This window comes from Macrobrachium nipponense, chromosome 1 (genome assembly GCF_015104395.2).
Source record: "Macrobrachium nipponense isolate FS-2020 chromosome 1, ASM1510439v2, whole genome shotgun sequence".
Taxonomy (NCBI): Eukaryota; Metazoa; Arthropoda; class Malacostraca; order Decapoda; family Palaemonidae; genus Macrobrachium; species Macrobrachium nipponense.
Genome location: NC_087200.1, coordinates 170,449,362 through 170,472,906, shown reverse-complemented (window position 1 = coordinate 170,472,906; position 23,545 = coordinate 170,449,362). Strand labels below are relative to the sequence as shown.

At 46.6% G+C, this 23,545-nt stretch overlaps 1 protein-coding gene across 7 annotated transcripts in view; it reads right to left on the bottom strand.

Moving 5' to 3' along the window:
* The window catches only part of LOC135219822 (baculoviral IAP repeat-containing protein 6-like), a gene marked incomplete at its 3' end in the record, with an annotated part of 560,877 nt that overhangs the window by 496,593 nt on the left and 40,739 nt on the right, over nt 1-23,545 (bottom strand). For all 7 annotated transcript variants that reach the window (XM_064256914.1, XM_064256918.1, XM_064256921.1 and 4 more), the window contains 1 exon segment: nt 16,579-16,760. In XM_064256914.1, the coding sequence (XP_064112984.1) occupies nt 16,579-16,760 (182 nt within the window).

The window sequence follows — 23,545 nt, the reverse complement described above, 5'->3', positions numbered from 1 at the left end:
GTATCCTTAAGGAACGAAGTTAATCAAGGAACTCTTTAAATCTCGTGATTTCTACATAAATCGCGGAAGAGACAGAATTCCTGTTCATCACTAGGGTTTACGGAAGGATATTTTCTATCCGCCATCATACCCAAACATCGATGAGATCTTATTAAGAAAAACTCCCAAAGCTCTTGCCTCCTCAAAACGAGGGAAGAGCATGGATGAAGGAGAGAGTCCGCATTGAGAGGAACTGCCTAACAAAGGAGTCTTCTGAATAATGAAAAGGGGCTTCTCTTAGTATCAGAATCCTTCTGACAAAAGCAACGGCGCCTGTGCGACATCTTGCACATTTGCCAGGGGAAAGTTGTTCAAGTTAAAAATTCAAAGAGGAGTCTCGCGACTGACCTCTCTCTCTAATGAAGATTTTTTGAAATCTTCTGACGCCTGGCGTCTGGATCCTTGCGCACTAGCGCCTGGCGTCTGGATAGTTGTCGCGCGCCTTGAATGTTACGCACGCTAAATAGACCTCGCTCCTGGGAACGTTCCGCTTGCGTGGAAGGTCCCGTGCGCCACCCTAATAGATCCGAGCGCCTCTAGTCTTGTTATATCGAGCCTCTTGCCAGAAAACGTTCAATGGAAGCAGCCTACTGATTGCCATTCTACTATAAGGCTCCTTAGTTAAGCCGTCTGTTTTCTCTTTTGAAGGCGCCTTGTGCCAAGAAAAAGTTCTGGAACGCGGCTCGCACTCAGTTGCTGGAACGCGGCACGCGTTATCTGTATGAACGAGGCTCGCGCTAGTCTGTTGGAACGCGGCTCGCGCTAGTCTTGTTGGAACGCGGCTCGCTGCTGGCTGTTGGAACGTGGCTCGCGCTAGCTTGCTGGCTGGCTCTCAGCCTCTCGCTCAGTGAGTCAGTGTTCTCTTATTCAAGAGAACGAGCCAGATCGTCCGAACTTCTAACATGTACATTCTTCGTCTTTTCGGATGTAAGATGAAGAAACGGAAAAAAAAAAAAGAACAGGACGCACTTTTTAAAGGCTGCCTTTGCAATGGCTATCCCTGGCAGTCTGGGACGTTTTACAGATCCTGCCGAGGGAACGCCCGATCGGTGGGGATTCTCCATAACCTCCGTAAGGCTTTCGACTTTCCTTCTCCTCTGGGCTTATGAGTTTGGAAAGAGGTCTAGGCCTGAGAGCGAGACAGAGCCGATCGAACGCACCCTCTACTAATTAGGACGCCTTTCCAATGGCGAACTTGGCAGTCTGGGAAGTTCTACAGATCCTGCCGAGGGGACGCCTGATCTGGTGGGGATTCTCCATAACCTCCGTAAGGCTTTCGACTTTCCTTCTCCTCTGGGTATGTGAGCTTGGAAGAGGAGTCTAGGCCTGGGAGCGAAACAGAGCCGAACAGAACGCACCCTCCACTGCCACTAACAGTAAAAATCACTTCTTACCTTTCAATAGCTCGTATTTTGAGCTACATTCCTTTGTCTTCAAATTGCAATATGAATTTGAAGATTCTGTGAAGTAAGAAGGAGATGAGGATACCACACTACTAGTAATGTTAATGCTCTAACTGCTGTTAGTACGAGAGCTATATAAACTTCTAAAGGAAGCGTAACTATTCTTTCCTTACATCGTCAAGAAGGAAGTTAGCTCAATCAATTCTAACATTTACTACACGTTATTATGAATAAATATTAAAATTTTCCTTCTTGCAAACTATGTGATTGTCTACCGAAAAGTTCGGTAGTTACAAGTAAACAATTCTTCGAAATTTTCGAAGCCAAAGTTATCAAAACAAATTAATATGCGTATGCCAAACCAAAGATCCAGTACTTCCCTGCAAAAGATAGCCCAGAAGATCGATGGCGATGAAATCCAAAAATCAAGTCAGGAGGAACTGCAAACGTTGTTTACATTCCAAGCGACAGAAAAAATATGATAGAAAACAGGAATGGTTCCTAATCCTGCCACCCAGGGCAGGACGGTAGATCACCTGACCTACCTGCAGCGTGTGCCGCGAAATTTGAATTTCTGTCGGGGACGACGGAGTCTTAGCTATGTATATATCTGACAGGTAAGTTGATTGTATGAAACAAAGCCTACAAGCAGCGACAGAGCAACGAACACACACGTCTGAAAGCAAAGTGGCTCTTTCACCTCTCAGTCGGGCGGGACTCCCAACTACCGGACCAGCAGTTAACTATCGAACCCCTTGTTCTAAGCTTATGACCGGTCCAGCTTGGTGCTGATTACCTTCCTATTGTTAAAGGACCGATGGTTTGTTTTACGTATCGGAACAAATAAAATTTAGGCCAAAGGCCTAACGCTGGTTGAAAATAATGCTGGAACAACTGTTAGGAGAGGGTGAAAAGTAAAATGAAAGAAAGAGAATAAGAAAGAAGGTAAAGTAAAAGGAATGGAACTGAACAATATCAGCAGCAGCAGAATTCTTACTACTGCAACCTAAGATAACTTAATTACTCCTTCAGTTGAACCAAGATGCAAAAATATCAACAACATTGTTTACTTCTTGAATTGACAAATTCTTCTCAGAACACATGAATCAATGAATATGATATTGTTATGATACAATAAAGTTTCATACATACTTACCTGGCAGATATATACATAGCTATCGACTCCGTCGTCCCCGACAGAAATTCAAATTTCGCGGCACTCGCTACAGGTAGGTCAGGTGATCTACCGCCCTGCTCTGGGTAGCAGGACTAGGAACTATTCCCGTTTTCTAATCAGATTCTCTCTTCCACCTGTCTCCTGCGGGAGATGGGCTGGGTCTTCAATTGTATATATCTGCCAGGTAAGTATGTATGAAACTTTATTGTATCATAACAATATCATTTTCATACATTCAACTTACCTGTCAGATATATACATAGCTGATTGACACCCTTTGGTGGAGGGCAAGAGACAGCTAACTAACTGACTAGACAGGTAAACAACATATGTTGTAGGTATAAATAAACCTTAGTTCCTACCTTATTAGATGGAAGACTTCGTGGCTACTGCCCAGGAGTCTGCTTCATCTCAAGAGCCTTAGCGAGATAGTGATCTGTGGCCAAGAGTTCTTGCTGGTCTGTCGATGGGGTCTTATCCACTTACTCGGCTAATCCGCTTATATGACAACACGCCTTCTTTAAGGAGCACACAACCGATCCCGATCACCCGATCCTAACCCGTGTTAGTTCTAAGATTGCTAAGAGTCATCCCCAAACTCTTAGCAAACAACCACAAACTCGAAACTCATACATACAAAAATAAAAATTTTGTACCCCTCTAATAGTCAGCTGTCACTCGATTTCCTAATGAAGCGAAGTGAAGGCCGCCAGTGCGACATCTGACACTCCCATGCACAGGAAACACGAGAACACATCCGACAAGAGGGTTACGTACACATATTTAAGGATCGGTGCTTTCTCCTTTACCCAGAACCGTCTGTGCTGACACAAACGGACCTAAAGAAAAAAAAAACATTTCTCATACGTTACTCGCACATCTTTTAAATAATGAGATGCAAAATACTGAGTTTCATCTCCAATAGGTTGCGTCCAAAATATTTTTAAGTGACATATTTCTCTGGAACGCAATTGATGTCGCGATTGCCCTTACCTCATGAGCTCTTACTCTTAATAGATTAAAAGAGTCATCTGGGCAGTTCTTATGAGCCTCGGTAATTACACTTCTAACAAAGAAGGCCAAAGCATTTTTAGACATAGGTCTCTTGGGGGGGGGGGGGGGTCGTTTACCGAGCACCAAAGACCATTGTTGTGAGCCCTCCCAACCGCTTCTTTCTGTCCAGATAGAATTTTCAGTGCTCTCACCTCGGGACAAAGTGATCTTTCTATTTCTCTGCCTACAGGCCTAGTAAGTCCTTTTACCTCGAAACTCCTAGGCCAGGGATTCGAAGGGTTCTCGTTTTTGGCAAGAAAAAGAGTCTGGAATGAACAAATCGCAGAATCTTCTTTGAAACCAACTCGTGACTCAAGGGCGTGCAACTCGCTGACCCTTTTAGCCGTAGCCAGAGATAGAAGAAATATACACTTTCTAGTGATAATCACGGAATGAAGCCGTATGAGGTGGTTCGAACTTTTCCGAGGATAGAAATTTCAGAACCACATCTAAGTTCCAGCTCGGAATCCTAGGCTCTACTGACTTGGACGTTTCAAAAGAGCGGATGAGATCGTGCAAATCTTTATTATTCGTCAAGTCTAAGCCTCTGTTTCTAAAGACTGACGAAAGCATACTTCTGTATCCTTTAATTGTTGGTACAGAGAGATGTGACTTTTCCCTCAGGAAAAGAAGGAAATCCGCAATTTCGGTTACAGAGGTATTGGAAGAGGACAGCTTCTTCGACCTGCACCAGTTTCTGAAAACTTCCCACTTCGATTGGTACACTCGCCTAGTAGATGATCTGCGGGCTCTAGCAATTGCGCTTGCCGCCTTGCGAGAAAACCCTCTCGCTCTGACCAATCTTTCGATAGTCGAAAGGCAGTCAGAGCAAGAGCGGGTAGATTTTGATGGTACCTCTCGAAGTGGGGTTGTTTGAGCAGATCTATCTGGTTTGGAAGAGATCTGGGGAAGTCCACTGTCCACTCCATCACCTCGTGAACCAAATTCGGGATGGCCAATATGGGGCTATCAGAGTCATTCTGGTTCCCTCGATGGCCACAAAACTTTCTGACTACTTCCCCAGAATCTTGAATGGGGGAAAAGCGTACACGTCTAGCCCTGACCAGTCCAGGAGAAAGGCCGTCTATAGCATAAAGCCCTGGGACCTCTACCAGGGCGCAAAATGTGTCAATCCTTTTGGAGAGAAACGAGGCGAATAGATTCTATCTGTGGTTTCCCCCAAAGATAACCAAAAGGGTCCATGGACAGACTTCCGAGTGGAGGCGGTCCCCATTCTGTAGGAAGGACCTGGAACCTCCTGCTCAGTCTGTCCGCTCTCACGTTCCTCTCCCCTTGAACAAATCTCGTTAGAAGGAACCACAATCTTTGATTTGCCCACCCAAATCAGCAGCTCTATTGCCAGTTCGTATAGGGCGAAAGAGTGAGTTCCTCCTTGTCTTGACATAAGCCAGAGCGGTCGATTTGTCGGAGTTTATCTGAATTACTTTGTCTCTGACTATCTGCTCGAAGCTCCTTAACGCGAGGTGAATCGCAAAGAGCTCCTTGCAATTTATGTGCCATGACACCTGCTCTTCCGACCAGGTGCCTGACACTTCTTCGGACCTAGAGTCGCACCCCAACCTGTCTCCGACGCATCTGAGAACAATGTCAGGTTTGGGTTCCGAACTTCTAAGGATCTCCTCTGTTTCTTCCAAGGGGTCAACCACCACCTTAACTGTTGCTTTACTTCTAATGAGATCGGAAACGTGTCCGAGAGCTGTCCTGTCTTCCACCTCCAACTGCTTCTCAGGAAATACTGAAGCGGACGGAGATGCAGTCTTCCTAGAGGAAAGAACTGTTTGAGCGAGGAAAGGGTCCCCAGAAAGCTCAACCATTCCCTCGCTGAAGTACGCTCTTTCTCTAAGAAGTTCAATACTGTGGCACAGCCTTTCCTTACTCTCTCTTGAGAAGGAAATACTCGAAAACCCCGAGAATCCATCTGAATCCCCAGATAGACTACGTTCTGGCTGGGGACCATCTGGGATTTCTCGAGGTTCACGATTAATCCTAATGTCTTTGTCAAATCCAGGATTGTTGACAGGTCCTCCAGACTGCTTTTGAGACCTGGACCCTGATGAGCCAGTCGTCCAGGTATGGGGAGACGTTTATCCCTTTCATGTGAAGGTGTTTTGACACATTTTTCATTAAGTCTGTGAAGACTTAGGGAGCCGTAGAAAGGCCGAAACACAGGTCCCAGAACTGATAGATCCTTCCCTCGAACATGAAACGAAGGTACTTCCTCGACGAATGGTGAATCGGGACGTGGAAATATGCGTCTTGAAGATCTAGAGACGCCATCCAATCTCCTTGACGGAGAGCTGGCAAGTACTGAGGCAGACGTTTCCATGCTGAACTTCTGTTGTTGTACGAATTTGTTCAGCGAACTTACATCCAGTACCGGTCTCCATCCCCCCGAGGCTTTCGCTACGAGAAACAAGCGATTGTAAAACCCCGGGGAGCTTTGATCCAGTACCAGCTCTATTGCTCTTTTGTCCCACAGCTGCTCCACCATTTGACGAAGAGTATCCATCAGAACAGGGTCCCTGTATCTGGCTGACAGTTCCCTCGGTGACGTTTGTCAAGGGGGGTCTGTCCTTGAATGGGATATAATAACCCTTCTTGATACTGACATTGACCAAGGATCGGATCCTATGTCTTCCCCTGCTCCCGCAAAAGAATTGTAACCTGGCTCCTACATGTTGTCTGGAGGAAAGATTTCTCATTTTCCCTTCTTAAAGGGACGGAAGGCAGATCTTCCCCTTTTTTCAGTTGATTTCCTTCTGACGATGGATCTAGCCTGAGCGCCTCCTCGAAAGGGCTGCTGTTGTTGAGTTGGCTTGGATGCTTTCTTTTCCTCACTAGCCATAGGTCTATTCTTCCTTGAGGATTGCCTTAAAAGATCCTGAGTGGCTTTCTCAGTTAGCGAATGGGCAATATCTCTCACAACTAACTGAGGGAAATAAATGCTCAGAGAGAGGCGCATACAGCAAAGCGGATCTCTGCGAAGGAGGAGACGGCCTTAGTGAGAAAGGCACTATGAACCGCTCTCTTCTTTAGTATTCCCGCACCGAAGAGGGAGCACACTTCCGCCGATCCATCTTGAACCGCCTTATCTATGCATGTAAGGATGCTATTGCAAGGTTTCAGGGCTTAGTTGTTCTTTTCATGGGACTTCTTAGCAATGACCCCAAGGGACCAATCTAGGAAGTTAAATACTTCTAAGGTGTGAAAAAGTCCCTTGAGGAGATGGTCCATTTCCGAAAGACCCCATGTTGCTTTTGCTGAATTCAAGGCATGTCTCTTCGACGAGTCTACGAGACTGGAGAAGTCCGATTCAGCTGAAACAGGCAGAGACAATCCCATGTTTTCTCCCGTTTCGTACCATATTGCCTCTCCTGCCGCCCCTTAGTTTAGCGGGAGGCATGCAAAAAAGATCGTCCTCCTAACTCCTTAGTCTTGATCCAGGATCCAGAGATTGTAAGGCCCTTTTCATGGATATGGCCGGCTTCATTTTCAGGAAAGACAAAGACTTGTGTGCCTTCGTACTTGAAAATAGAGCGAGAGGAGAAGGAGGAGCGGCTGGAGTTAATGCATCTCCATATTCTTCTAAGAGAAGAGCAGAAAGAACTTTGTAATTCGAGAGCCCTTCTCTGTTAGTAACTTCGTCCTCCGAGACGTCATCTAAATTAATAGGATCGGAAGGAGAAGGCTCCCTCCCTCCTCTGTCTCCTCTCTAGATTTCTTCCTTTCCGAAGAAGAAGCACTTCTATAAGGAGATGGGTAGGAGTTAACTCTCTCCTTACGTTTATCATTAGGAGAGTCACGGTATCACTGTTCTCTACGGCCCTGTTAGACTCCTGTCGGATGTCAAGCTCTTCACGAGGAGAATGCGGCCTGGCGTTTAGCAGGAGTATCTCGCTGAGAACTACCTCCTGAGGCCTGGTAGAGTAACCTGTTTTGGAATACTCCTGGCGCCTGACAGTCGTTACACTCTTCGAATACTCCTGCCGTCTGGAAGGCGCATCTCGCTCAAATACTCCTGGCGCCTGTTAGGAGTATTAAGCTCAGAATACTCCTGGCGCTTGGTAGGCGCATCGAGCTTCGAATACTCCTGGCGGGGCCATGGTAGGAGTAAAAAGTCCAGAAATACCTTCCTAGAAATACTCTGGCGCCTGGAGGAGTATCGAGGCCAGAGTAATCAAGGCGCTTGGCAGGAGTATCTCTTTCGAATACTCCATGACCTACGGAAGGCGCATCTAGTTCCGAATACTCCTGAGGCTTGGTAGGAGTACGCTCATGGAATGCGCCTTTCGAATAGCAAGTATGGATTGGCGCTTAGCGGGCGCTATACTCCTATCAGGAGTTCTCTTTCTCCAATTGGCTCTTGTTGCTTGGATGAAGATCTGGGCCTAGAACGATCTACAGTAAAAGTCAGGCTCTTTGCGCCTACTTGGCGCCTGGCTCCTAGTTGGCGCCTGACGCTTGGTAGGAGTTACTTACTTCCTTTCCCACATCTCGCCTGCCTAACGCACCGCTCCCCCCAGAGATGGCCGCTTGTGCGACAACTCCCCTAGAGGGGTTCGCGCGCCCGACAGGAGATCTGTATTGGGATCTCTTAATGGAAGCCTGTCATCCTTTTTACGAGTAGGCTCCTTAGAAAGTACTCCTACCAAAGACGCTATTTGCTCCTGTACATTCATCAAAATTCTCCTGGTCGAAGGCTCATTCGAATCAGGAGAAGGAGATCTGGAAGGCGCTCGAGAGTCTTTTCCCTTCCAAGGATCTAAATCCTTTCTAGCTTTCTTGATTACCGAAGGCGCCTCCTCTTCAGAGAAGCGCTCGGGGCTAGAATTAAGCTCAGGTTCTTTCCAGTTCCTTTTTTAGCGGACGTGAAAGCTTCGATTCCTTCCATCCTCTTCTCGGAGAAGGCGAACTAGAAGATGAAAAGCACTCACGAAGGACGCTTTTTCTATAGCTGTCCCTGGCAGACTGAGATGTATATGATTCTGCCGAAGGGACGCCTGATCGTTGGGGATTCCCCCCCACGACCCCCGTAAGGCTTTCGACTTTCCTTCTCCTCTGGGCCAGGGAGCTTGGAAGAGGTCTAGGCCTGGGAGCGTCGCAGGACGACCAGACGCCCCCTCCACTACACTGGGGACACTAACCTCACTCGAGAAACCACATTCACTTCTCTTACCTTCTAATGCTTCCATTTTCTCTTGCCTTTTTTTGAAGGGAAGCTCTGAGTTCCGCTATTTCTGAGGCGGAATCAGAGGGATAAACTTGTGAACGGGCTGAAACAGAATGGGCATAATTAAGAGAAGAAGAAGAAGCTACAGAACTACTAGACATTTTCCGGCTTTTGTAAGCCGCCTTCCTCTCTCTATCCTTCTCTAACTTCTTCAAGTAAGAAGTCAGATTCTTCCATTCTTGCGCACTCAATCTCTCACACTCGTTACACGTATTCTCAATTGAGCATTCAACCTTTCTACAACCACTGCATGTAGTGTGAGGATCTACCGAAGCTTTCGGAATCCTCACCTTACAGCCTTCATTCACACACACTCTGAAGCTAACACTAGAATCAGACATATTCACGAAAATCCAAAGCAAAGTCCAAAAACCAGTCCACGATAGCGAATGCCAAACAACGATCCAAGTACGTCACCAAAAATCAGTCGAAAGATGATCAAAAGCGTTGTGAAAAAAGAATTCCAGTCAGGAGGAAGTAACAACAATGTTGATACTACCGGCGACAGAGAGAATCTAATTAGAAAACGGGAATAGTTCCTAGTCCTGCTACCCAGAGCAGGGCGGTAGATCACCTGACCTACCTGTAGCGAGTGCCGCGAAATTTGAATTTCTGTCGGGGACGACGGAGTCGATAGCTATGTATATATCTGACAGGTAAGTTGAATGTATGAAAATGATATTATGATACAATAAAGTTTTGTACATACTTACCTGGCAGATATATACTTAGCTATAGTCTCCGACGTTCCCGACAGAATTTCAAATCTCGCGGCACACACGACAGGTAGGTCAGGTGGTCTACCGTTCCCGCCGCTGGGAGGCGGGTGTATGAACCAATCCCGTTTTCTAATCAGATTTTCTCTTCCACCTGTCTCCTGAGGGGAGGCTGGGCGGGCCATTAAATGTATATATCTGCCAGGTAAGTATGTACAAAACTTTATTGTATCATAACAATATCATTTTGTACATGAACTTTCCTGTCAGATATATACTTAGCTGATTGGCACCCTTGGTGGAGGGTAAGAGACAGCTAAACAATATAGAAAAGGGAAACAACACATGTTGTAGGATATAAAAACCTTGGTTCTTACCTGGTTAGCCAGAAGACTTCATGGATACTGTCTATGAGTCTGCATTGGCTGAAGAGCTACAGCGAAGGCGTGACCTGTTGCTGAAAGACTCTTCGGATCTACCAAAGGGATTTCTCATCCAGTTACATGGCAGAATCCAAAGGGATTTCTCATCCAGTTACATGGCAGAATCCAAGTAGGATCTTGTCAAAGGGGTTCGCCCGCTTACATGACAGAACCTGTCCACTACTATCACAAGGAGCCAAAACAATCCAGACCACCTAACCAATCTAACCCGTGTTAGATCTAAGACACAAAAGAGATGCCTACCCGCATCCTCTTTCATTCAACCATAAAAACACAAACCAAATAGGATAAAAATTAGCTAAACTAACAAGGATACTTTTCAGCTCCCTGCCCCAGCACCGAATCCGCAGATACGTAGGGTCCTAAGGCGAAGCAATTATCATACGTGATCCTGACGTCTTTCAAGTAGTGGCTTGCAAAGACCAAGCTACATCTCCAAAAGGTCGCCTTCATAAGGTTTTGTACCGACATGTTCTTGTTGAAGGCTAGAGAAGTGGCAATGGCCCTCACTTCATGGGCCTTAACCTTAAGGAGCTTGAACTGGTCCTCATCAAATGCTACGTGGGCTTCCTTAACTAGGCTTCTCAAAAAGAATGCCAGAGCATTCTTAGACAAGGGCCTACTGGGGTCCCTCACAGAACACCAGAGGATGTCTGTATTGCCCTTAAGTTGTTTCTTCCTTCTTAGATAATACTTAAGGCTTCTAACAGGGCAAAGAGCCCTCTCTGCCTCTTCCCCTACAAGAGCAGATAAACCTTGTACCTCAAAACTTCTGGGCCATGGATTCGAGGGATTTTCATTCTTAGCTAAGAATGAGGGAAGGAAGGAACAAACCACGGACTGATCTTTGAAGCCTACCCTTCCTTCTAAGGCTTGAAGTTCACTCATCCTCTTGGCGGATGCCAAAGCCATGAGGAAAAGGGACTTCTTGGTTAGGTCCCTAAAGGAAGCTGAATGAGGAGGTTCAAATCTTGAAGACCTCAAAAATTGAAGAACCACGTCGAGATTCCAACTGTGTGTTCTCGAGGACCCTTTCTTCGTGGTTTCGAAAGGCCTGATCAGATCATGAAGGTCCTTGTTATCGGAAATGTTCAGGCCTCTTTGCCTGAACACTGCGGCTACCATACTGCGGTATCCCTTGATTGTCGAGACTGCTAGCCCACAGTCTTCCCTGAGGAAAAGAATGAAGTCAGCAATCTGGGTCACAGAGGTACTGGAAGAGGAAACTTTCTGATTCCTGCACCATCGACAAAAGACATCCCACTTCGATTGTTATACTCGCAAGGTGGAAGATCTCCTTGCTCTGGCAATAGCTTTTGAAGCTTTAGACGAAAATCCTTTCGCTCTAACGAGACTTTGGACAGTCTGAACCCAGTCAGACTGAGAGTGGGGAGGTTTTTGTGATACCTGTCGAAGAGGGGTTGTCTGAGCAAATCCTTCCTTGGTGGAAGGGATCTTGGAAGGTCCACCATCCATTCCAGTACCTCTGTGAACCAGTCTTGGGCAGGCCAGAACGGAGCAATCAGAGTCATTCTTGCTGAATCTGACGTGGCGAACTTCTTTAGTGTCTCTCCCAGGATCTTGAAGGGAGGAAAAGCGTACATATCTAGACCCTTCCAATCCAGCAGAAGGGCATCCACTGCTATTGCCCTCGGATCCGATATTGAAGAGCAATACAGGTCTAGTCTCGCGTTCCTGGAGGTGGCGAAGAGGTCTAGATGAGGCCTGCCCCACAGTTTCCACAAGCTCTGGCAAACATCTTGATAAAAGAGTCCATTCCGTCGGAAGGACCTGATCTTTTCTGCTGAGGAGGTCTGCCTTTACATTCCTTTCCCCCTGTACGAATCTGGTGAGGAGCCTAACACTCCTTACCTCGGCCCACAGCAAAAGATCTCTCGCTGATTCGTACAGGGAGGAGGAGTGCGTCCCCCCCAGTTTCCTGATGTGTGCCAGAGCTGTGGTGTTGTCCGAGTTGACCTGAACAACGGCGCCTCGGACGTGAGACTCGAAGGCTTTCAACGCCAGCCAAACAGCCATCAGTTCTTTCTTGTTGATGTGCCAGGCCACCTGTTCTCCCTCCCACGTGCCTGACACTTCCTTCATTCCCAGAGTCGCCCCCAAACCTGTCTCCGACGCGTCGGAGAACAACACTAGGCTGGGGTTCAGGGTTTGCAGCGAGAGGCCTTCAACAAATCTGTCGGGATCTGCCCACCACAAGAGCTTCTCTTTTATCTCCCAAGTTACGAAGAAGGAGAACATTAAATCCTGGGAACGACGATTCCAATTTTGATTTAGAAAGAACTGAAGAGGTCTCAGGTGTAACCTTCCTAGGGAAAACTAATTGCTCCAGCGAGGAGAGCGTCCCCAACAAACTCATCCACTCCCTTGCTGTGCATGCATCTTTCCCTAGGAAGGTTGCTATTTTCTCGGAGCCTCGGGCTATCCTTTCCGGGGATGGATATGCCCGAAAACCCCGAGAATCCATCCGAATCCCCAGATAAACACATTCCTGACTGGGGATGAGCTGGGATTTCTGGAAGTTGATCAAGAGTCCCAGCGAACTTGCCAAATCCATCGTCTTTTGAAGGTCCTCCAGACAACGTTCCCTTGATCAGGCTCTTATTAGCCAATCGTCCAGATAAAGGGATATCCTCACTCCTTCCAAATGAAGCCACTGCGCGACATTCTTCATAAGCCCCGTGAAGACCTGAGGGGCTGTCGAGAGGCCAAAGCATAAGGCCCTGAACTGGTAAACCTTCCCTAGCATCATGAACCTTAGATACTTCCTTGAGGAAGGATGGATCGGTACGTGGAAGTAAGCGTCCTGCAGGTCCAGGGACACCATCCACTCCCCTGGATGAAGAGCAGCCAACACCGATGACGTGGTTTCCATTGAGAACTTCCTCTTCTCTACAAAGAAGTTCAGGGCACTTACATCCAGAACCGGTCTCCATCCCCCTGAAGACTTCGGAACTAGGAAGAGGCGGTTGTAGAAGCCTGCCGAGTGAAGATCTGAAACTAGTTCTATAGCCTCTTTTTCCAGCATCTGGTCTACTACTAGAACAAGGGCTTGGTTCATGATGGGATCCTTGTACTTGGCCGTCAACTCCCTTGGAGTTGTCGTTAAGGGAGGTCTTGAAGAGAAAGGAATGAGATATCCCTTTTGGACTACTGAGAGGGACCAGGTGTCCGCCCCTCTCTTGGCCCAGACATCTGCAAAACTTCGGAGTCTGGCGCCTAATGTTGTCTGGAGGACTTGCTTGCTACTTCGGGGTCTTGATGGACTTAGAGAAGGTTTTACCTCTCCTGCCGGGTCTTCGCCCTCTAAAAGAAGAAGATCTGGAAGATGGCCCCCTCGAAAGGGCTCCTGTGCTGCGGGTTTCTCCTTCTTGACCTTAGCAGAGAAGGCCGGTCGAGGTTTCCTCGTCGACTGTGCGAGCAAGTCCTGAGTTGCCTTGGCCGAGAGAGAGCTCGAAATGTCCTGAACAATCTTCTTGGGGAAGAGCTGCGACAAGAGCTGCGAGTATAACATCGAAGACCTCTGGGCGTGAGAAACCGACTTCGTCAAGGAGCAGTACACCGCCCTTTTCTTGACTACTGCACCGAACAATGACGCAATCTCGCTCGCGCCAACTCTCACGGACTTATCCATGCAGGACAAAACACAGTGGAGGTCTTCTGGAGAAAGGGCGTCCGGCGTCTGAGTCTTTCTGGCCAAGACTCCCAAAGACCAATCCAGAAAGTTGAACACCTCGAGAACTTGGAACATCCCCTTCAAAAGATGATCGAGCTCATTCATAGCCCACGACGTCTTGGCGGAATTAAGGGCCGATCGTCTGGTGGCGTCCACCAAAGAAGAGAAGTCTGAATCGGCTGAGGAAGGAAGACCCAGGCCCAAGGGTTCTCCCGTTTCATACCAGAACCCCGTACGTCCCGTCAGCTTAGATGGGGGGGAAGGAAAAAACCGTCTTCCCCGCTTCTTCCTTGGAAAGAAGCCACGAGCCAAATCCCCTTAGGGCCTTCTTCATTGATAACGTAGGCTTCATCCTGACGCACGAGGAACCCTTCGTAGTCTTGGAGGTCGAAAAAAGCGAATGTGGAGACGGAGGAGCGACAGGGCTGAGGGAATCTCCGAACTCTTGGAGAAGCAAGGCGGTTAGCTTCTTGTAAACCGAAACCGAGGCAGTCTTGGCGGATTCATCGTCCGAGCCTTCCTGGTCTTCTTCCACCGAAGAACGAGGAGGGTCCTGTCAGGAGAAGGGCGCCTACGAGAAGCTTGTCGCCTGTCAGGAGTGCCAAAAACATCAGGAGAGCGACAAGCAGAAGCAGACGAGTGCCTGCTGGATACGAGGAGTCTGGGAGAAGACTCGCGCTTCGAAGTCGACGAAAACTTGGACAAAGGAGAGCGCCTATCAGTAGAAGAACGCCTCCCATGACGAGGGCGCCCACGAGGTTCTTGGGTCTTGTCAAGAGGCGAGCGGCTTCCCGGAGAAGAGCGCCTACGAGGCTCTTGGCACCTGTCACAAGGAGAGCGGCTACCAGGAGAAGAGCGCTTACTAGGAGAGAGGCGCTTGCGAGGCTCTTGGCGCCTGTCAAGAGAAGAGCGGCTACCAGACGAAGAGCGGCTGCCAGGCAAAGAGCGTCTACCAGGAGATTGGCGGCTGCGAGGCTCTTGGCGCCTGCAAGGAGAAGAGCGCCTGCTGGGGGAGGAGAGCCTGCTAGGAGACTTACGCCTGTCCTGTAAAGAGCGCTGTCCAGAAAATGGCGCCCGCTCGGGGATGAGCGACTGACAGGAGAAGAGCGTCTGCAAGGCGATTCGCGCCTGTCCAGAGGAGAGCAAACGTCAACCGAAGAGCGCCTGCCAGCAGCCTGGCGCCTGGACGAGGAGGGGAGCCAGCCAGGAGAGGGGCGCTTCTCGCGAGAAACCCCTCGCTCGGGAGAAGCCGCAACATCCGGAGAAGAGCGCCTACGTAGAGGAGAGCGTAAGTTGAGAGACGGGCGCCTGGACTTCTTGATTGGGAGAGAAACGTCCTTCCTCCGACGAGAACTACCGGCCAGGGAGTCAGCGAGGACTGAAATCTGCGCCTGGAGCCCAGCGAGAATACGAGAAGGGAACTTCTCAGGCTCCTCTTCCGGAGAAGTAGAGCGAGGCACAGGAGGAGAAGAGCAGTCAAGAGATCTCCTGGGCCTCTCCACATCCAGAGAAGGCTCCTCTTGAAAGACTTCCGGGCTAGAAGCCAGGGAGCTGCAGGGCGCCTTCCAGGCTCTCTTCAAGGGGCGCAAAGCTTCCGGGGAGCTCCATCCATGCTTCGACGATGGCGAGGCAGACGAGGAGAAGCACTGGCGAAGAATGTCCTTCTTGATGCGGTCCGAGGCAGCCTGGGAACGCACATCAGGATCTGCCAAAGAGACGCCTGACCGGTGGGGGTTCTCCCTAACCTTCCTGCGGCTGTCGACTTTCCTCCTTCACTGGGTCTGGGAGTCTGGAAGAGGTCTAGGCACTGCACAAATCACTTTCACTTCCACTCTTACCTTCTCTAAGGAGTGGATCTTGAGCTCCATGCTGCGGATCGTGGCTTTCATCGCAGCCACCTCTGAAGACGTATCCTCGGGTTCGACGCAGGGAGCAGGGGCTGAAACAGGGCAAGAAGGATCTGCTTCTACGAGAGGGTTAGGTTCTAAATCTAGCTCACTAATGCGAGACCTACTCGAGCTTCGAGAGGAAGCCTTACGCACCCTGTCTCTCTCCAACTTCCTCAAGTAGGAAGAAAGAGACCTCCACTCATCTTCATTTAAACCCTCACATTCCTTACATGGGTTATCAAAAGCACAATCATTCCCCCTACACCTCATACATACAGTGTGAGGGTCCACCGAAGCTTTCAGCAACCTCACCTTACATACATCCACTGAACACACTCTAAACATAGCAGAAGTTTTAACAACAGAATCCAAATCAGACATATTCAAAGAGAAATCCAAAGCAAAATCTAAACAGTCCACAAAAAGCGTATGCCAAGCCAAAAAGATCCAGTACGTCACCAAAAATCCATCGAGAGCGAAATCAACTATCAGGAGGAACCCACAACAGGTGTTGCCAGTTCCAGCGACAGAGAAAATCTGATTAGAAAACGGGACTGGTTCATACACCCGCCTCCCAGCAGCGGGAAGGGTAGACCACCTGACCTACCTGTCGTGTGTGCCGCGAGATTTGAAATTCTGTCAGGAACATCGGAGACTATAGCTAAGTATATATCTGACAGGAAAGTTCATGTACAAAAATATTGTTTATAGTGTATAGCCAGACCTGTACTTAAGTCCCTGGCATTCTTGAGCATCTGAGGAACATTACAAAAGATATGCTGATTGTTGGTATATAATGCAACTACAGTAGCATAGCATAGCGATTCTAATGAGTGAAAAATGGTAATAATATAAATAATGTTTATTTCCAAATTTAAAATTACAGTATAAAGAAAAAATACTCAGATCTTACCTCTGACAACAGCATCTCAACAAGCACTGTTTCCTCAGGCGCTGCCACAGGAGCCTGAAGAACAGTGTCGAGGAGAAGAACTCCATGATGGTCGCGACGCATACCAACTGTACGGCCTCCACAAACAACGACACTGTTACTTTCTCCATGATAGACACAAAACACATTTTTCTTTCCATCACCTGCAGAAAAAATATTGCTCTAAGGAAAAAGGTTCATCATTTGGAGAAAAAGAAAAAAAAAAAAAAACTGCTCATAATAAAAATTTGCTTTCAAATAACTACTAGAATCTCAAATCAATAACCATACTCTTCATTTCTTCATTGTCCATCTTATCCATTCCACAGTATTCACACCCTTTTTTGCATGACCTTACCTTCATACTACACAAAGAACAGGATGCCAAATTATGTTGTGAGTTTAAACTAACTGAATTGCAACAAGGTTACTTGGTTCAGTGAGTGTCTTTCCTTTCAGTGACAAGCATTTCCACAATTTACATAGATTCAAGTTACAAGCTCCAAAAGTCATTGATTTGCAGAGCAAATATCTAGTTTAGATAAAAATCAATAAGACTTGAAATAAAGGTAAATAACTAATGATATGCAGTGCAAACATGATTTGAGAGAATTAGTACAACTTAAAATGAGGGTAAATAATTGAAGACATGCATTACAAACATGAGACAAGAGAAATTAGATAAATCATGTTTCCAATATAGTAGTATATACATAATCTGCCCCTGATGATCAAAGGAAAATGGCTAAACAGTTGCATGAGGAAATTCAACTTTTACAACTGTACATACTCTGGGTGTATATATACATGTGCAATGACACTACAGAGTAAGACATGAAAGCTTAGTATTGATAGATGCTTAAAAACAGTATGAAGTTGTTCCTTATATGTCTCTCTCTCTCTCTCTTTCTATAATACTAATGATGATACTCTGTCCTCTACTAAGATATTCCGGGTTTTTTAATTATGGATGAAGCGATTGAAAATTGTATTTTTCCTAACTATACGAGCCTGAGGTCCTTTATACAAGGAATTTACTTTCAGCGGAGGCTGTAATACGGCTGTTAAATTTTTGAAAGAGGTGGTTAGACAGTAACTAACATCTGGCAGGCCAGTCTGCCCGGATGTAAACACTCCACTTTGCCTTTCAGCCCAGGTTTCAGATTGAGGTGGCATGAGGTGGGCATTAAGGTAAAGGACCTCAGGTTTGTATATTTAGGAAAAATACAATTTACTTTCAAAAAATTACTTTTTTATGATAAAATAAGATTTTATGTATACTTACCAAGTAGTTACATAGCTATAGTTTCTAAAACCCGTCGGCAGCTAGAATTTTTGAAATTCGCGGAGGCAATAGTTTGTTTTGGTCAGGTGATACCAGCCGCCCACTATCGGGGGAGTGAGGAACCAACACCATCCGAAAATCAGTTGTTTATGCCCTATTATCCATGTGAGGGGAGGAGGGCGGGCTTTGATCATGTAACTACTTGGTAAGTATACATAAAAAGGATATTGTTATGATACAATGAAGTTTGTTCATACTTACCTGGTAGATATATATATAGCTGTATTCTCCGAAGTCCGACAGAATTTCAAAACTTACGACACACGCAGTGGGAGGCCAGGTGGTTAGTACCCATTCCCGCCGCTGGGAGGCGGGTATCAGGAACCATTCCCATTTTCTATTCAGATTCTCTAGTGCCACTGTCTCCTGAGGGGAGGTGGGTGGGCACTTTGATTATATATATCTGCCAGGTAAGTATGAACAAACTTCATTGTTTCATAATAATATCATTTTGTTCATGAAACTTACCTGTCAGATATATATATAGCTGAATCCCACCATTGGAGGTGGGAAGAGACAGAATAGGATTTAGGAAACAAATTACATGTAGATGATTGACATCTTGGTTCCTTGCCTGTTAGCATAGCTGACTTCGTGATTATTGTCACCTAAGTCTGCTTCTGCTTTACTAGTCTCTCCAGCAAGGTAGTGACCAGTAAAGCTGGTGAGTTCTAGATGATCTGTCAACGGGGGCGTGACCACAATGCCACTAGACCATATTGACCATACTATGAGGGCAATGAAGTAATAAACCACCACCTGACCAAGCCTAGCAAAAGTTAAAATAGCCTAACTTAAGCTAACGACTGGGAAGTCCGCCTCTGGTGGCCGACCCAACAACCAAAAAACACAACAAAATTAAAAACTCTTCCTGACCATTTTCTACAGGATAGGATGAGTGCTACTTCCTGCCCCCAAGATTGTATCTGCGGAAACGTATGGCCCTAGCGAACAGCAGTTCTCATATGTCGTCTTCACATCCCGCAGGTAGTGTGAAGCGAACACAGAGTTGCTTCGCCAAAAGGTGGCGCCCAGGATGTCACCGAGTGCCATGTTCTTTTGAAATGCCACCGAGGTTGCGATAGCCCTCATCTCGTGAGCATTAACTTTTAAAAGTCTCAGATCACCATCTCGACAGGACGAATGAGCCTCCTTGATGGTACTCCTAAAAAAGAACGCCAGTGCGTTCTTTGACATAGGCAAGTCTGGTCTCTTAACGGAACACCACAGATTGTCCGAAGGACCTCGACTCTTTTGTTTTATCTAAATAAAACTTGAGAGCCCTGACAGGGCACAGGACTCTCTCTGGCTCTTGCCCAATAATTTCTGCCATCCCCTTGATCTCGAAGCTCTTGGGCCAAGGGTTAGACGGGTTTTCATTCTTGGCTAAGAACGAAGGGCTTATGGAACATACCGCATTATGTCCCCTAAAGCCTATATGTTTGCTGATGGCTTGAACCTCGCTAACTCTCTTTGCCGTAGCTAGAGCGGTTAGGAAAATAGCCTTTCTGGTCACGTCCTTTAATGTTGCAGAATGAAGAGGTTCGAAAGGACTAGACATCAGGAACTTCAAGACTATGTCTAAGTTCCATGATGGTAGCTTTGGCTGAACCACTTTAGAGGTTTCAAAAGACCTCAAAAGGTCGTGAAGGTCTTTGTTGTTCGCAAGATCCAAACCTGTCTAAAGACCGCTGACAACATACTCTTATACCCTCTAATAGTTGGGACTGCCAGCTTATCAACTTTCCTCAGATGAAGGAGGAAGTCAGCAATCTGATTCACAGAGGTCGTGGTGGAGGAAATGCCCTTCTTCCTGCACCATCTCCTGAAAATGGCCCACTTCGATTGGTACACTGCAAGAGAGGAAGCTCTCCTTGCATTGGCAATAGCCCTTGCCACTGATCTTGAAAAACATCTCGCTCTGGCCAACTTCTCGATAGTCTGAACGCAGTCAGACTCAGAGAGGGGAGGTTTTTGTGGTACCTCTCGAAGTGGGGCTGTCTGAGTAGATTGACTCTCCCGGGCAGGGTCCTTGGGAAGTCCACTAAGAAGGACATGACCTCTGTGAACCAGTCGCTCGAAGGCCAAAACGGGGCGATCAGCGTCATCCTCGCTCCCTCTGACGCCGCAAACTTCCTGATCACTCCTCCCAAGAGCTTGAACAGGGGAAAGGCATAAACGTCCATCCCCGTCCAATCCCATAGGATGGCGTCTATCGTTACTGCTCCTGGAACGAGAACAGGGGAGCAGTATAGAGGAAGCCTCTTCGTCTTCGACGTTGCGAAGAGGTCTACCAAGGGACGTCCCCATAGCCTCCACAACTCGTGACATACCTCTTGGTGAAGGGTCCACTCGGTCGTAAGCAGTTGCTGCCGTCGACTGAGAAGATCCGCACGGACGTTCTCTACTCCTGCAACGAACCTCGTGAGGATCGTTACGTTCCGTGCCTGGGCCCACAGCAGGATTTCTCTTGCTAACTCGAACAGGGACCGAGAGTGTTCCTCCCTGCTTCTTGAGGTACGCCAGAGCAGTGGTATTGTCCGAGTTGATCTGGGCTACTCGGCCAGAAACTGTTCCCCTCTCCAGATGCCTGACACTTCTTCCTTTCCCAGTGTTGCTCCCCAACCCGCCGTGGACGCGTCGGAAAACAACACCAGGTCGGGGCTCAGAAGGCTGAGAGAAACGCCTTCTGCCAGCTTTACGGGATCGTGCCACCACCTTAGGCGATCCTTGACCGACTGAGAGATGCTCAGAGTCACTTCCAGATCCTCCTTGATTTCCCAGTTCTCTGCAAGAAAAAACTGGAGCAGTCTGAGATGCAGTCTCCCCAGGGAAACAAACTTCTCCAGCGAGGAAATGGTCCCCAGCAGACTCATCCATTCCCTCACCGAGCATGTTTCCTTCCCCAAAAAGGCTGACACTGTCTAAGCAGTTCTGCTGACGTTCCAGGGATGGAAAAGCTTGAAAAGCCACTGAATTCATCTGAATCCCCAGATACACGATGGACTGAGTAGGGATCAGATGGGACTTTTCGAAGTTTACCAGAAGTCCTAGGGACTTTGTCAATTGTAGCATCGTATGAAGGTCCTCCAGACACCTTGACTCCGACGATGCTCAAATGAGCCAATCGTCCAGGTAAAGCGAGACTCTTATCCTTGAGAGGTGAAGCCATCTCGCCACATTCCTCATCAGAAGCGTGAAAACCATCGGTGCTGTGCTTAGCCCAAAGCAGAGAGCTCTGAATTGAAAGACCTGCCCCTTTAAGACAAACCTCAGGTACTTCCTTGACTGAGGATGGATAGGGACGTGAAAGTAGGCGTCTTGGAGGTCTAAAGAAACCATCCAGTTGCCTGGTCTTAAGGGGGCCGGCCAGCTAATGCCCTTTTTTTAGGACAGGACTTTGATATTCATACCACTTAATAAGGTGACTTGGGACATCTCCAAACCGCATATGATTTTCGCCTCTGACCTTCTGTTTTGTGACGCCAGGGCAATTTATCCCGAAAATAACCATTTTTCAAATTCTATCTCCTCCCTTGATATTCAATATTAAGACCTGGGATTACTACCATATATAGACCTGATGTAGACCTCCAATCAAATGGAGAGTTTTTTTTCTAAAAGTCATTTTTTTGCTAGATATGAATTTTTCAATATGGTAAAAAAATAAACCCTATAAATCAGGAGAAAAAAATTTATAAAAAAAATACGAAACAAAAATTGGAAAAAAGGGCTCTATTTGATTGTTCTATAATGTCTTTCTGAGTTATATACCAAATTCCAATGTTATAGCTTTAACACTAAGTGAGAAGATAGATTTTGAAGGTCAATAAGTATAGTTTTGAGATACGGGCGTTCAAAGTTTTCCTTCGTATTTCTATAAAGACAATGTTAATAAATAGTGATTATTATGAATGTATATTTCTTTTTTGTGTATTAATAAACCAAAACTATTTTATTTATCATAATTTAATCATAAATGATGATCCCTTTGCTCATACGTATATCGCAGCCTGGGGCACTGCTTGAGGCAAGATGGGGCACTCCTTCCTACGCAATTCTCTCTCTCCCCTTCACTAACTCGGCTTATTACAGCGAATTTTCTTCTTTTGTGTGTTAGCGAGATGTTTTCCTTGTATTTTCCTCTTTGGCATGATGAAATTCTTGCCCGGAACAAAGATAAACAAACGTAAATGCAAGAGAATGCCAAGAGGTGAAACTCGAAGGCGTACTCTTTTTTTACAAAGACAATTTAATAAATTATGATTATTATGAATTTCATATTCCATTTTGGGTATTAAAAAATGATATTGTTATGATACAATAAAGTTTCATACATACTTACCTGGCAGATATATACATAGCTAAGACTCCGTCGTCCCCGACAGAAATTCAAATTTCGCGCCACTCGCTACAGATAGGTCAGGTGATCTACCGGCCTGCCCTGGGCGGCAGGACTAGGAAACCATTCCCCGTTTTTTTTTTCTATCATATTTTCTCTCTTCCACCTGTCTCCTGCGGGGAGGCTGGGTGGGCCTTTAATTGTATATATCTGCCAGGTAAGTATGTATGAAACTTTATTGTATCATAACAATATCATTTTCATACAATCAACTTACCTGTCAGATATATACATAGCTGATTGGCACCTTTCGGTGGAGGGTAAGAGACAGCTACTATATGGAATAGACAGGTAAACAACATATGTTGTAGGTATAAATAAAACCTTGGTTTTCCAAACCTGATAGGTGGTAGACCTCGTGGGTGTTTGCCCAGTAGTCTGCATCACCTCAAGAAACTTTAGCGAGATATATGATCTATGGCCAAGAGTTCTTGTGGGTCTGCCGATGGGGTCTTATCCGCTTACTCGGCAGAGCCTAAAAGGACTTTGTCAATGGGTGCTGATCCACTTATATGACAATACACCTTATGAAGGAGCACACAACCAATCCCGACCACCTGATCCTAACCCTATGTTAGAACTAAGGATTGTTCCGAGTTATCCCCGAACTCGTCACAACAACCGTAACTCAAAACCACTACGCACACATACATAATTTCAAAAAAAATTATACTCATCTAATTAGATATGACAAGATTCTCTTACTGAACAACATAGACAGCCGCCCGTGCTAAACCAAGTCCTCCATTGTTCGAAGAGACTCCAGACCATATCTAAAAAGAAGAAAAGTATATACATTTAAGGATTGGTGTCGGCTCCCGTACCCAGAATCGTATCCGCCGATACGAAAGGACCTAGAGAAAAACACTTCTCATATGTCACAGGCGAACGTCTTTCAAGTAATGAGATGCAAATACTGAGTTGCATCTCCAAAATGTCGTATCTATGATGTTTTTAAGCGACATATTCTTATGAAACGAGAGAGACATCGCTACAGCTCTCACTTCATGAGCTCTAACTCTCAACAGTTGTAACTGTTCGTCAGGACAGACCTTATGAGCGTCTGTAATGACGTTTCTCACAAAGAATGCCAGCGCATTCTTGGACATCAGTCTTGTGGGGTCTTTTACCGCGCACCAAAGACCTTGTCTAGAGCCTCCCATCTGATGCTTTCTCTGAAGGTAGAACTTCAGAGCTCTAAC